We start from the raw sequence: 15,439 nt of genomic DNA, 5'->3' as shown, positions 1-15,439 counted from the left end.
CACAACAGCCCTGTGAGGTAGGCAGGTCAGGAATTACAATCTCCTTTTTACAGATGAGGCACTAAATCTAGGGCAGCCACGTGCCTTGCTGAAACTCAAACAGTAATTGATAGCACCAAGACTCAAATCAGGTCTCCAGTCACCAAAGCCAACACCTTTCCATTACATCATCTTGCTCAAGTGAAGTAAAAATTTCTCAGGCAGGAAAACTAAGAGCAATTGTTAAAATGGAACCAAAAGCATGCTAGACACCCTTCATAGAAAGGAGATGGGCCAATGAAGAAAGGAAGGTGTCAACCGATATAAAAACGTGTGTATAGGTTTGATTCAGTGACTTAACCACCAACTGAGCAAATAAAAACACTACTTAAGCATGGTTCATGTTCAAAGAATGAGCATAATATCAACTAATTAATACTCACACCGCCTCTACCAGCTGGTTAAGTGTCATTATCTCAATTTGACAGATGGGAAAAGAGGAGAAAGACTAAGTGAGTTGCTTACAGTTAGAGAGAGAATATCTGTCATCAGATTATCACTACAGGAAGTCTAGTACTTCATTCAGACAAACAGACAGATGAGCCATTTTCTCTCTAGAAAGGGGTAAACTACACGGTAAGTACTTTGGAGAAAACAATACAGTTGAGGTGGGTGGGGGAGAAAAAGATAGTTTGAGGGCATACACAACTGTGAATAGGTAGCTTAAAAATTCAATCAATAAAATTGTGTTACAACACTTGGGAAAGCAGCACACAGCAACTGAATCAGACAAATATTTTCAAAGCAAACAAGAGCACTGTAGGTCAGAGTACAGAAATCGTGTGGAAGGTCAACAGGAACATATCATCTTGGTCTTGCAGAAAGACATGCTCCCAAAGTTCTGATCTGTAAGAGATTCTTCCTGACTCTCGGAATTACATTGTAGGTGTATGAAATGTGTTATCAGATTCAAGATTAAGCTCAACCTCATAAAAAAAAAAGGCATGAAGGATGATGAAAGCACATGCTGTAAGATCATAATAAAAATAATATAAAAGAAGCACATGAAAAGCCACATGTGAAGAAGTGAAAAAAATCCATACTTAGTTAAGCAGGTTAGGTCTTTTGTCAAAGATGCTAAAAGCTGATGAAAGAGGGAAAATAATATTTCACCTATTATATATGTGTCGATATAGAAGAAGAAAAATATACCAGATAAACTGCTTTTTAAATCAATATAGAATTAAATATCTTTTTCTCTTCTTAGATATATTTTAAGTATACTGGTACCAACATAATAAGAGTTTTTGCTATCTAACTTTTAATAGAAAAACACATATATGTACATATCTATATATATTTAAGGAGCTCCCCTTCCCCACATTTGAGATGATTACTCAGTGGGAAGCAGTAATAAAAATGGAAAAGGCTTCCCTCCTGCACTGAGGAAAGGAGATAAAATAAAACTAAGCCATTTTTAGCAATGCGTATTTTAAAAAAATAATTTTTTTGTTTTTGCATTTGTTTGTTGTTGTTTTTTGCAATACCGTAGTTCATGCTACAATAGTCAAAAGTCTAAGGTCCTAATGTCAATGACAGTATTTCAATGTCCACTTTCTATTTGTTTCAACAGCTGCTGTCTCCTTTTGCTTCTGTGTCACACATAGTCTTTCCCACTGGAAGGTGCTGGTTTTGGATAAGGCCGCGGTGTTGGGTAAGATGTTGTTTTTCGGGGACAGGAGCAGCAAAGTAGGGCACCTCCCAGAAGGCAGAGAGAGGCAGCAGCCCAGCCAGTAAAGAGAGCCTGACCAAATTCATACCTGAAAAGACAGTGCATTACTTTAGTCAATGAATCATTGGGAATTTTGTAATATAATTAAGGAAGGAAATCAACATCATAGTCATTATATTTTTTTCCACTAGGAAAAAATCCCCCATAGTGCCCTGGGGGAGGTACTCTAGGGTTCATGAATATGGACACACCAGAATGTTCACACTGCAGCTGTAGGCGCCCTGCAATAGTAGCTCAGGCGATATGGTCTGCAACACCAGGGTAATCACACAAATATATCATAAGACTTCACCACACGTAGGAGACTTGTGAAGTGTGTTTATGTATTTTAGAAGTCGAGTTTGGACCATGATTCCCAGGCTAAAACTTTAAAATTATGCTATTGCCAAGTAGCAACCATATCCTATAAAGAAATTGCTGGCAAGTGATGTGACCAACAGAATTTTCAATAGTTGATCCGAGGTACCTCTATACACTGAGCTCAGAAATGTATCGTTTCACAAAAAAGACTTCTAAGCAATCCATAGACTATTCTGGATTTAGCTGATATAGGTGGGTGCATGGAGCTGGCCTCCTGCAGAGAGACTCTGTGAATGATGGCAGACTATAGGACAGAGCAGGCCTGGCCTTGAGTCCCGATGCAAACTCTCTAATGCTGCACTCTTGGCTAGTAACTTCAGCTCCCAACCTTAAATTTCTGCTTCTCTCTCTTTAAAGATTTTACCTATTTATTCGACAGACGGAGATCACAAGTAGGCAGAGAGGCAGGCAGAGAGAGAGGAGGAAGCAGGCTCCCTGCTGAGCAGAGAGCCCGATGTGGGTCTCGATCCCAGGACCCTGAGATCATGACCTGAGCCGAAGGCAGAGGCTTTAACCCACTGAGCCACCCAGGCACACCAATTTCTGCTTCTCTTAAGGCACGACAATCCCTTCTGCTTCACTGGACTGCTTTCAGGATGATGGGAGACAATGTAAATAACACACAGTGCCAAGTACTTTCACATCCATTACTGGTAAAAAATTTAGCCTATTGACTGCTTGCAGTTTTAGTTCCTATATTGTAAGCCGTACAGATCTAAGGCTCCACCATGATCACGATCACTGCAGTATATGTTCTCCAGTGTGGTGATTATATGAAGAGAAGCACACCTTATCTCTCTAACCATAGGGATTCTGCATCCATTCATCCTAGTACACAACAAATAATAATTCTGCCTTAACATTCTGACTCTTAATGAAGTCATTAGGCTTTAATGATGTGAACACAGTGACACAAAAGAGCCTTGGCCCTGATCAAAGAGTGTTGTTACAGGAGAGCCCAGAATCAGCAATTTATTTCCACAAATCATAATTTAAATAAAAATGACTTTCGCAAAACCAATTTTATAGCTGTGATGGAACATAAAATTTGAAAGTTAAATTTTGTTTTCCTACATAAAATTAAACTATTGGGAATGAGGTATTATTCATTAACCCCTACAATAGTACTATGTTTTTCAACCAATCATAAACCGTGTGTTAAGTTATAAAAAAAAAATCACTTAATCAATTAAGTGTTGGAAGTATTGGGACATACCACAAAAAGGAAATTTTAAATATGTTAACATCTTTCTTGATATTTAAAAAAATGAACCAGAAAAAAGGTCCAGTATACAGTGGAAAGTACAGAGCTTAGAAATTTACTACTTCTAAGTGCATTTTGTCATAGATATAAGCTGTTAAAGCAATTACCAAGCTCATTTTAACATGAGTCACAGGCCTTTCAGATTATTTTCAAGTTTGACTAAAATTTCACAAAGTTCCAGAAAGCAAATCTGAGAAATTATGGCACTGGCTGGACTTGGTAGGAGACAAAGAAGGTATTTTCTGGGAGAGCAAACTATTTTACACATGAATAGCATTACCTGGCATTGACCGGGGTCATGGGGTCATAAAATTCTTGAACAATTCTATTGCCATACCATGCTGTGGCAACTAAAACAGCCAGACCTACAGAAATTAAAAACAAAGACTGTTAGTCACTATGAAACAATGAGCATAAATATACAGCCCATGAAATTTATCAGCATTTTACAAGAATTAAAACTCATCAATAGTGCTGACATTTTAAATTTAGTCAGTTTTGATTTAGATAATTTTCACTTAGGGAGATTAGAGATTCGGACATGATTTATTCTAAATACTCTCTGTTAAGACAGACAAAAATATTAGGCGAAGTTGGGCATGGTTTATACTCTTCATGTCACCTAATTCACTTACAGTCCAAAGTCGTGGACAATTATAATGTTTTTTTCAAAACAGTTCAACAGGTTGATGTCAGTTAAGAGCTCCTTCAAAGATATTGTTACATATTAGTATACTAAACTACTTTTGATAAAACCAATGCCCTTATTAGTATACACAAAGTCACTTGCAAAAGGGAGGATGAGAACACATCCAAATATGATGCTGGGGTAAAGGCTCCGAAAAAGTTTTTTCCAAAGAGAAAATGAGAAAATAAATTCTAATTCTAGCTCTTCCTAATGGTCGATTATATCACTGATCTCATTTTCAAAAACAATAGACTGTATATAATATATACTGTATATATGCTTATATAATGTAAACTCTATTATTTTATGTATTTGCACACACATACCATTTTATCTGCACACATAATACTATCTTATTTAGGACAATCCTTATTATAGGGTTTTATAATGGAACTACCCATGTCTTTTCCTGATACGCATTTTTCAAAGGTCACATATGTAACTCCTCAATCAACACTTGAATAAAACAACAAACACATAAGTATTTTCTATGGAAAATATAACTTCATTCCTTTATCAAGGTTTTCTCTTTCTTAACTCATATAACCTAACTTCCTACCATTCCAGCCTCTACCTCCACTCCAACTGGCCTTCACTTGTCTATAGTACACCACGTTTATTCTGGAATCAGATCTGCCTATCTGGAAGGCGTCCTCATTTTTCTCCAGGAATCTTGATTCCATCCACTCCTCGTAGACCTGTGTGATTCACACATTCTTCACGTTCTCTGTCATAACTCCCCATCTTTGCCACATAATGTTCATGGAGACACTCCAGAAATTTCTGAATTTTATAGAATATTTCCTTAATACTTGCTAAATAGAAAATATCCCTCTTCACCTGGGAGACTGGTTCTAGCAAATCAGTTGGCACCCGGAACCTCAATGAACAGAGCTGCCCACCGTGAGCACAGATCTCAGATTTTCATTTGGTCCTATTTGAGAATGTGCAAGTCAACTAGACAAGATTTCTATGTCTTCAAGATTTTAAAGGAACCGAAAAAAATCAATCCAAGGGCGATGAATCCAACAAAATGTAAGGAAACTCAAACCTAGGTCTTTACCCATGCCAGAGACAGATTAGTAAGGTGAAGCGGGCAGGGCCTCTCTTACCTGCAATAAGAAAGATCACGCCCCCAATGACAGCCATCCGCATCTTCTGTACCTCATCGTCTTCCAAGCACTTCATACACCTCATGCCAATTGTGGCCACAAAGATGGCTATCAGTCCCAGCAGGATGCCAATCACCATCAAAGCGCGGGTGGCTTGCAATGTACCTGGTGGGAAACATTTTAGAACATGTAAAAATCATGCCTAGGGCAACCAGAGAAGAGTGATTGAAGGCCATGTATATATTTCAATCATGTATGGGAAAGATAAAAATGAACTAGGAGCCACAAGACCCCAGCTCCAATGATATTTCTGCAGGTAACCAACACAATTTCCACTCCAGAGAAACAAACGCCTGGCTGGCTGATGAATGAGAAGCCTCCAGCTCTCACGTTTTATGTTTTTAATATGAACTTCAAATCCTCTGGAAAAATAATTAATGATCTGGTTGAATAGGTTTAGCAGAACTAATACATCTTTAATCCTCACTAACACAGTATTTTAATTCTGAAACAACAATCGTATGTATTATCCTTAATGTTAAACCATTTATAATTAAAATGGCTTACAATATACTAGTATTGACTAGTATACTAGTATTGACTAGTAGTAGTCAACAGCTTTATACTCCAGTCAAGCCTCAGAAAATAAACACAAAACAGGTGAATTTGGAAGATAAGTAATGAATTTCTCAAAGATTGTCATGGCTGGATAAGTAACATCTGTGTCTCCAGTGAGTGGCCTGGGGGTAGGGGATATAAATGCCATTTTCTTAGAACAAAACAAAATAATCTTTGAGATGTTACTTTGGAACATGGAAGTTTCATATTCAGACATATCACCAGTGTTCAAAACTATTAAACTGACATGTTATAAAATAGCAGACAATAATTTAAGGTAATATTTCTCAAGATTACACTAATTTTCTGCTTTCCTGTTATTGTCATTAGTGTACTAAATCATGATATAGTCAGCTTTGGGAGATTATGGCAGTATGTTTAATAAAGAATAAAAACATGATGCTATCATTGTGGTATAAAGGCACAGATTTTTAAAAAAAAGTGAGCCGAAACTACTCTAGTAAATGAGTTTGATTAATTCTAGATTTATTTCCTCCTCTGGTAAAGATCATTATCCTATTGACAGTGTTTACAGGTGGCAATTATTTTTCCATGTATAAATGGTATTTACATTGTAACAAACCATGCTATCTTGGGTAAGCTACTTATTATTCTTTGGGACCATGTTTCTATTATGTAAAGTGTGAATGATGATATCTCTAACCAGGAAGTTGGAACATTTACTTCCTGAGGGTCTTCAAAAGTGGCTGACGTGGTGGAAAGGTTCTGTATTTCCAAATTAAATTGATATCTAAACTCAGTCTTACGACGTTCAGGGTTGCAAACTTACATTACCGATCATTATTAACTCTAGAGATTTCTAAGACATTCTATTTTAATTTGTTAATATTTATATCCTTGCCATAACCAGGCAATCTCTGCTAAAATCACAATAACCTCTTTCTAAGAGGAATCAAAAGTATTTTTTTTACTGTATTTGAGAGATATTTTGGAAGCCAAGATACATTTTTACTTGATTTAAGTAAACAGCAGAATAGAGACACTCCCCTCACATATCCAGCTCCTTGTAAACATGTGGGGCACACATGTACCCAACCCACACACTTCTCATAAGATTCCTGGGGAGTGTAAAAACTGCTGAATCAAAACACATGTTCCATGCACCGTGGGTTTCCCAGGAACTGAAGCTGCTTATAAGATTAGTGTAAAACTTCTTCCTTGGATCACAAACAATCCTGTGGCAAGAAGAGGAAAGTACCAAAGAATCCACCGTTATGGCGTGCCCTTTCTTCTCATTTACCAAGAGTTTTTGCCAAGACAATCATTACGTGACAGGAAATTGGAAAGTGAAATAACGAAATTCTAATACACAACACACATCTCAGATCTGGTCCTAAATACCCTTCAGAAGAAAGGCATTTCAGGCTAAAGAATGCTGGAAGAAGAAATACTAAAAATCACAAAAATAATCTACATGCCAAGAGGATAGGCTGAACTGCCGTCTGTTTGCCTGGCACTGTCTCGGTTTTAAAACTACAGGTTCTGACTCCTAAGAAGGACCTGAATCCTGGACAAATGGGGACATCTGGTCACTCTCCTGGAAGGTGACAGAATATGACAAAATGAGGTGTGTTTATCGTGGTGCCCCGACAGCTTAGATCCTACAGGGCTTTGCAAGCTAGAGAGCTAGAGTAAGGTGTTCAGCATTTATTCTAAGTGTAATCAGAAGTCATTGTAGGGTTTTAAACAATGGGTGGCAAGATTTGTACCTTCAGTATAGAGAGACCCATTAGTAAATATTCTTCCTATGCTAACCCTTCAAATACACATAGCCTTCCACATCTCTCAGCCATTTCTGTTGTTTTTCTCATAAACACTGTTTTCCAGCCTTTATTAATCACCTTTTTTTTTTGTTATTCAATCTTTTTATTTTTTTTTATTTTTTCAGCGTAACAGTATTCATTGTTTTTGCACAGCACCCAGTGCTCCATGCAAAACGTGCCCTCCCTATTACCCACCACCTGTTCCCCCACCCTCCCACCCCTGACCCTTCAAAAACCTCAGGTTGTTTTTCAGAGTCCATAGTCTCTATGGTTCGCCTCCCCCTCCAATTTTTTTTTTTTAATAAACATATAATGTATTTTTATCCCCAGGGGTACAGGTCTGTGAATCGCCAGGTTTACACACTTCACAGCACTCACGATAGCACATACCCTCCCCAATGTCCATAACCCCCCTCCCCATCTCCCAACCCCACCTCCCCCCAGCAACCCCCAGTTTGTTTTGTGAGATTAAGAGTCATTTATGGTTTGTCTCCCTCCCAATCCCATCTTGTTTCATTTATTCTTCTCCTATCCCCCTAACCCCCCATGTTGCTTCTCCATGTCCTCATATCAGGGAGAGCATTAGATAGTTGTCTTTCTCCGATTGACTTATTTCACTAAGCATGATGGATGGAATTAGAGGGTATCATGCTTAGTGAAATATTAATCACCTTTATTGTTAATCTCTGATCTCTGTCTCCAAGTTTTCCACTTTGTTTGAGTTGTAAGGGCCCCAACCTGACCCAGCTCCTGTAATGATCATTCTGATCTGCGCTTCACGTAAAAACAGCAGGCCACCAGCCCAGCAGGTCTGAGCACATGGATCACAAGGTATTCTTCACGAGGAGTCTATGGGGCCTCTCAGTCTCATGAGTCAGACTTGCACAAAACCACCCAGGCAGGGAGCACACACAGATAAACCACTCCATGGCTCCATCCATGCTCACCTGGAATGATCTAACATTCAAGTTTTCATCTCTGAGTTTTTCCCCTTCAGGTTCTCCAGGAAAGCACACATGATTCATGCCATACCAATTTTATTCTTTCACCTTGTTCACAAAGTCTCTAAGGGGGAATGAGGCAGATATTTTGTTTTGTTCACTAACAAAACCCCTATGTTTTCTTTATAGAATGATGACTTATTTGTGTAATGCACAAAAAATAATGGAGGAAATGGGGGGAAAAAGTCCTGAAGAATCATGTAAGTCATCTAAAGCAGGGGATCATGCTTCATTTTTAAAAATATGATAAAGCAAGGGCATTATTTTAAGATTTTGTTTATTTATTTGTCAGAGAGAAAGAGCGCACAAGCGGGGGGAGCAGCAGGCAGAGAAAGAAGCTCCCCTTGAGCAAGGAGCCCAATGTGGGGCTTGATCCCAGGATGCTAGGATCATGACTCAAGCCAAAGGCAGCTGCTTCACCGACTGAGCCACCCAGGTGCCCCAAGCAAGAGCATTATTTTGCAAAGCAATATTTCTCATCTATATCTTGGCATCCATTGACTTAAAAATTTCTTTGTCTTTTATAATACTGGATGGGCATCAAACACAAAAATCTCATCTTGCTCCACTGGAGACAGTTGGATGAATTCTGAACTATAGTGATGTGTAGGGGTGGGGAGGATGTTAAGGAAAAAAAAAAAAAAAAACAGGGTGAGAATCATAACAACAAAACAGGGTGAGAATCATAACAACGTAAAAACTCACTAGTCAGGAATATGTAACAATGGATTACAAAGTCACAGTAAGCAAGTGTTGTGTTACAAGTTATGAGGGTTTTATGTGGAGATAGAATCTAAATTGCACAGTTTTAAGCTGGAACCAGATGAATCCTTCAAATTAAGGTATTATGGAAGCCTTTTAAGTCAAAGATCTAAAATATGTAATTGTGAGCTCCTTGATGTCTCGGACCAGATATTTTTCAATCCAAAACACTAAGAACAAAACCTGACAGGCTACATGGGTTATTCAACCTGTTTTCAATTATTTCAAATTAGCACATGTTTTTAATTTTTCAAAACTGCACTAATACTATAGGGAAAAATACTCTCCTGTGGTTAGCTTAATCTTTGATATACTACTGAGAAATGCCTCCCTAGTGAACCTGGAGATAATAAAATTTTGCTATATAAAGCCAAACTTAGTTTCAATCATTAAAAGCCAGAAACTTATACAAAGACGGAAAAAAATCATACTTTTTTGCTTAACTTGATTATTTTAATTTTCAAAATCTTAAAATTCTGCATTGAATGAGCTTCCAAGATAAAGTTTTTCTCCTATTGGAATGATGATGAGCAGGGTAGAGAAGTTGAGAAATATTTGAAAGCCACACAATAACATTTTGGACCAGAGAGATACAGGACAGCCTTGAATTATTAACTCTGAGCTAGTCTAACTGGATCAACTCTAGAAGCAAATACGTTCCTTTCCTGGCCCTGTAAATTTAGAGATGCCGCTACAAAATTATCATCACTGACTAACTCCAGTTGTCTGTGGAGAAAATCGTTTGCAAACATTCAAAAAGTTCCACTATTGTCTCCCATCATTATTCAGCAGTAGAGAGAGGAGGCAGTCTTTTAATTACATTTAGCTAGACCAATAATCTTGAGATTAAAGACCCCCTAAGGAGTTCTCACCACTTTCAACCTGAAAGTATAATTTGAAAAAATACTTACAAAGATCTCTACTTACAAGACAAGAAATGAGTGAGAAGTTACTGATCTACTACAGTTGGGTTAATCAACGTAAGTGTGGAAAGACAAGCACAGACAAGTACATCAATTTTTTTCCTAAAGGTTGGTAGAAGCCTCAATATACAAGCAGCAGAATTTGCTATAAATACCTGATGTTGTTTATGCTACTTACTGGCCATATAGTTATATTATTACCCTGTATAGTATGTATCAAATAAAACTGATTTTAATTAAACCTGCATCCTCATGCAGTCCCCCTACATGAGTGGTTCCTTAATAAGTATTAGACAGGCAAATGAGCTGACCATCGGGTGATTAGAACAAACATAGTCTCTTCTCTGCAGTTCAGTGATTTCATCACAGGCCATCACAGAATCACATTCCCATGGCTTTTTCACTTGGACTCAAGTTCAAAGTTTCTCAGGAGTTCTCATTGTTAGGATTTCTATTTTCTTGGTGCCTAAGCTGTTGGCCAATGGGTATGACCTCAATACACCACCCCAGTCGGTAACTGAAGGGGTCCGGGATGAGGTAGGACTTACCACTTTTCAGGATGTCCTAGTAGTTTTGCTATCTTTTTTGCTTGTTTCTTAGAGAAGCTGCTTCATGATTAAATTTATGTTTCTCTATTACTACTTACTCGTCACTCCAATCAAGGAAACTCAAACTATGCCACTTGCTTCTTTGTGTTCCATCATGGCAATTAGTAACAAAGTATGTTGCAGTGAGAGGAATCAACACTGACACCTTATAAATCATCTTAGCTGCGTCTCTGAGAGCAAGAATCGGGCCTGGCTTACATTTATTGAGTGGATGAGTGAATTGTGGGTTCATCTCCCCATTCCTCTTACTCTGTGCTGTTTTATAAGGTTTCTAAAATAAGTTCCATTTTATTTCTCTTCACCCCAGAAAAATTAAGTGGCTTACCATAATATACATAGCTAGTGAGTGCAAACCCAGGATGAGAATTGAGAACTTAAGATCTCAAACTTGGATTTTTCTTTTTCTAGTTCCATCATTCCAAGTGTCGGAACTAATTCACATTCGAACACCAATGGCTTCTTGAACGCCCTTAGTATGTGGCAGGCATTATGCAGTCTAGGGATGTGTAGGTGGGTGCCTTCCTCTCTGCCTGTGCTTTGAAGACTTTCAAGACTTTCAAATCCAAGTCAGTGATTTCGTCTCTTTGACTGCGCCTGACATCATGGGGAGAGTGCTGGGAAACCTCACTGACAACCAATACTCATTAAGTACACCTACACACATGTGGATTCATGCAAAGCAAGTTGAACAGGCTAGAGGAGCTTATAAACAAATTACAGAACCTCAAGGTTAGATGAGACTTAGAGAGAGTCTAGCCTAACCTTCCATTTGTCTGGTGCTTGGATTTTCCCTACAACATTCCTACAAAATGCTTACTCCTCTGCTTGCACACCTCCCACAATGCAACCTCCCAGAACAGCCCAATCTTCAGACAGCTTTAGCTATTAAAATCAAGCAAGAAGAAACAATTAACTAAGGACCTAAAATAGGCACAAGCTTGCCAAAAGTTTGAGAATTGGATCTACAGAAGGCAAGATGTAGTTTAATCCAGAAAAAGTCTACTGCCGCTGTACCTGGTACCATCGTTTGCATGCGCTAGCTCTCGGCTGCCGGAGTCATCAGTGTCAACAAACATCGCATACTTGGGATGGAATTGAAGTTGTCTCAGCCACAGTAAAACCACAACACACGGTGTAATATTTTGCCCCCCGGGGAAGTTTCTCGGTTACATTTTCATAAACTGTTCTGCAAGGACCACCTAAAAGGAGCTCTGTTGTACCTCATTTCCTATATTGGTTTAAATAACCCATAACATTTTAGATATTCTATGAACGTCATGTGCCTTTTATAGCTGACACTAGTTAGAGCAAGGAATCAAGGGCTCTTAACACATCTAGTGTTACAAACCTTGATAAATTTCTGTGTCTCCACCCTAAGATGTCAAGTGGGCTCCACTGGCAGAGAGCGAGATACACTTTCAGGAAACTTCTAGCCAAGCTAGAAGATAAAAGCGCTTCCTGGAATGCAACCCTTTACAAGGAAAGATACTTACATCTAGGATAACCGTGTTTTCTTCTAGACATCACAAAACTGCAACAAAACCAGCCAATGAATCACCACCCTGGGTCTCTACATCAGAGGGGAGTGAGGACCACATCCCAGGCAGAGATAAGGAGACAGGTTCCCTGGGCTCTGTGCAAAGGCCTCCAGGGAGTCATTGGCAGGTTGGGAGAGCACCTGTGAGTCAAGGCTCCCTCTTCTGGGAATCAGTTTTGAGAGAAAGGCCTCAGCTCCACCTTGAATAAACCCTAGTTTTAACCAAAACAAAAAGAGGAATTGGATCTGGAGTTTAAAAAAAAAAAAATCAGTGGGAAGAAATCTCTAAAATCTGTATGGGGAAGCAGGGTATTGTTTAGTTCTTCTACTACACTTCAAAAAGTGTAACAACTATATTAACTGGGAATAAATGAAAATAAAACATTTTAACAACATTATTGTGTATAGCAATGGCCTGTTGGAGTATTTACAACATGGATCAATTTGGTCATGGATTCTATTTGGTTACCTAAGGAAGTAAAAGGAAACCTATTTAAACATACTGAAAATGAACTGCTTTGGTCAGAAGAATCAGAGATGTTTCTGGAATTGCTTTTAAAACCTCCTCCATCTGCCAAGTCCTCGACATGACACCCAAAATGTCTACTCCATTTCCTTACACACATTTATCTTTTCACGGGGAGATTCAGTGATGATATAGAGGGGTGTACTTCATATACTTCTTATATTTGGTATAAAGGGATCCTAATATGGGAGCTTTGAAAAGTTGAAGTGAAAACGCTCAAACCACCATGCACATTGACGAACCAAATCCCGCAGGTGTGTGAAAGCTGTTTAAACAGATTCAGAACAGATTTAATAACTCTAAGCTGGATGGGTATTGACCAAGCCACAGGCTGGAGGTGGACAGGGCAGCTGAAGGAAGCTTGAGCAATGGCAACATGGCTCACCCTCAGCACACGAGGTGGGCTGGTGGACAGTCTTGTTTATCCAGCCAAAGACTAAGGACGTCTTTCTTCAAGTTAGTTTGAGGGCATGACAGACAAAGGTGCAGGACAACTAACATAGTATCTCAAAGAAGGTACTCCAGCCATGAATTATGACCTCAGTAAGTGGGAATTTAATGAGTTCCTAAAAAGGCACTCATAACCTTGTACCTAACAACAACAACAACAAAAAATAGAAGTAAAAAGGCCGTCCTATCATCCTTCTTCCCATAATCCCAAAAATAGCCCTGTCTACATAATTCTTCTCAGCTTGACAGAAGAACGGACATTCCGCTACACAGAAATTAAGGAAGACGGAAGCTTGGAGAAGACCCACCATTTCTCTCACTACCTTCCTCTGTGGCTGAGCTCTGCCTTCAGCAGCTGAGTCTCCTCTGCTTTATTTTCTCCAGTGCCTTCACTCTTCTTCATATTATGATGGGAGCTTACTTAGAACTTTTCTTCCTTGTCACCCTTTTCCACCTGCCACCCAGCTTCACTTTCCAAAATAACACTACACTATCTGCCTCCTCTGCGAATTCCAGGCTTGAAAGCTAAACCCTTCAGGGGAATCTCAAGATTCTTTTTCAAGAAGCTTCTTGAAGGAGTCATACATAGGAGGAGATTCAAAGGAGCCTCCTCATACTTACTGGATCTTAAAAAGCAAATAAATCAAAAGATTCAAGCTCAACTGTTAGTAGTAGACACTAGGTTGGGATATTCTGTGTAGAAATGTGACTTGTACTATAAAACTCAGAGTAAAGATATATTTAACAGCCCCTCTCCTAATTTACCTAAATCTTTAGGATTACCTATTAATTATAGAATCCAGAAAAGCTACCAGGGTCCAAACTTTTCAAACCAACCTGTTTTCTTGTTCAAACCCCACCACTCTTCAATTCACAGAGAATTGGACAATTACAATGTCCAGAAAAAAAAAAAAAACAGAGCTCAAGTTGGATGTTGGCCTTCACCCACTCCATCTCCACCTCACTCTCACGGGAATTTAAGATGAAACCACACCTAGAGGAAAAGTGTCACCTGGCGAGTTAGAGGAAAAAACAGAGCTGAGGCCAGGGCTTCTCTTTTCCCAAACCACAGTTTTCTCGCTTCCTCACGATAAAAGCACATGATCAGAAGACTTGATCAACTGAAGTTTCACAACCACCTAATTACACCACAGAATCAATCGGTAGCCACCACTCCAAAGCGGAGCCACTGGGGGGCTGGGGTTTCAGGTTCCTGGACACGGGGGAGGGGAAAGCACTCACTGTTCAGATTCAGCAAGGAGTCGAAGACTTTGCACTGAATCTGCCCGGTGCTCTGCGACACGCAGGACATCCACAGCCCCTCGTAGATGGCCTGGGCCGTCACGATGTTGTCCCCCGCATAGGAGTAAATCTTCCACTGGGGCAGTGCCGTGCTGATAATGCAGCCGATCCAGCCCAGGAAGGCCAGGATGAAGCCCAAGAGCTGCAGCCCCGCGTTGGCCATGGCTCGCTTGGGTGCCCGCACTTGCTGAGGGGTGGCAGGTGCAGAAGGCGGAGTTGGCAGGTGCGCACCGGGGACTGCCCGGAGTGATGGAGCCGCGCGGAAGAAGTTAGTGCGGAGAGACCTGCTCCCTGAGCTGTCACTGGAGAAGCTTTGAGTCCAGGTCCTGTCTGGGTCAGCGCTGAAGTCGGGACGCGAGAAGCTGCGCTGGCTCCCAGGCTCTGGGACTGAGACGCCAACCCTCTGGGCGCCGCGATTTAAAGCAGCTCCGCCCCCGACCCGCCGGCTGCCGCTCAGCGCCCCCTGGCGGTTTCAGAGCGGCTCTCTGGGAAAGCAGCGGAGACCAGGAGCTGGTGATGGCCAAGGGGTCTTGGGCAGGAAGGTCCCGCTGGCGCTGGCTCACGTTGTGGGGACTCCCTGGGGAGGATCACATCTGCCGAGTGCTCCTGTCTTGAACCTCTCATTTCCTTTCTTCCTTTTTTCCTTCTTGTGAGGCTTCTCAAACTTTTCATACATTAAATCTACATTTATCCAAAATGACTAAATGTGGAAACACTAAAAATTCCAAAGGAT

The 15,439-nt window shown here is 40.0% G+C and overlaps 1 protein-coding gene across 1 annotated transcript; it reads right to left on the bottom strand.

The window, feature by feature from the left end:
- Window positions 1–329: 329 nt before the first annotated feature.
- CLDN1 (claudin 1) lies at window positions 330–15,087 on the bottom strand. Its single transcript, XM_046003839.1, has 4 exons — window positions 14,647–15,087; window positions 5,196–5,360; window positions 3,676–3,760; window positions 330–1,799 (listed from the first exon to the last, which is right to left on the bottom strand). The coding sequence occupies exons 1-4, from the start codon at window positions 14,867–14,869 to the stop codon at window positions 1,637–1,639; spliced, it is 636 nt and encodes a 211-aa protein (XP_045859795.1). The 5' UTR covers window positions 14,870–15,087; the 3' UTR covers window positions 330–1,636.
- Window positions 15,088–15,439: the final 352 nt, after the last annotated feature.

Source organism: Meles meles, chromosome 4 (assembly GCF_922984935.1).
Source record: "Meles meles chromosome 4, mMelMel3.1 paternal haplotype, whole genome shotgun sequence".
NCBI lineage: Eukaryota > Metazoa > Chordata > Mammalia > Carnivora > Mustelidae > Meles > Meles meles.
Note: the sequence above shows the minus strand (reverse complement) of the source record. Positions and strands in the feature narration are given on the sequence as shown.

Coding starts and splice junctions, on each gene's coding strand:
- CLDN1 (XM_046003839.1), bottom strand. CDS start 14,869: ATGGCCAACGCGGGGCTGCAGCTCTTGGGCTTCATCCTGGCCTTCCTG. Junction 5,361..14,646: donor CTCCTTGCTGAATCTGAACA/GTGAGTGCTTTC, acceptor GTTTCCCACCAG/GTACATTGCAAGCCACCCGC. Junction 3,761..5,195: donor CGTGATCTTTCTTATTGCAG/GTAAGAGAGGCC, acceptor TAATTTCTGTAG/GTCTGGCTGTTTTAGTTGCC.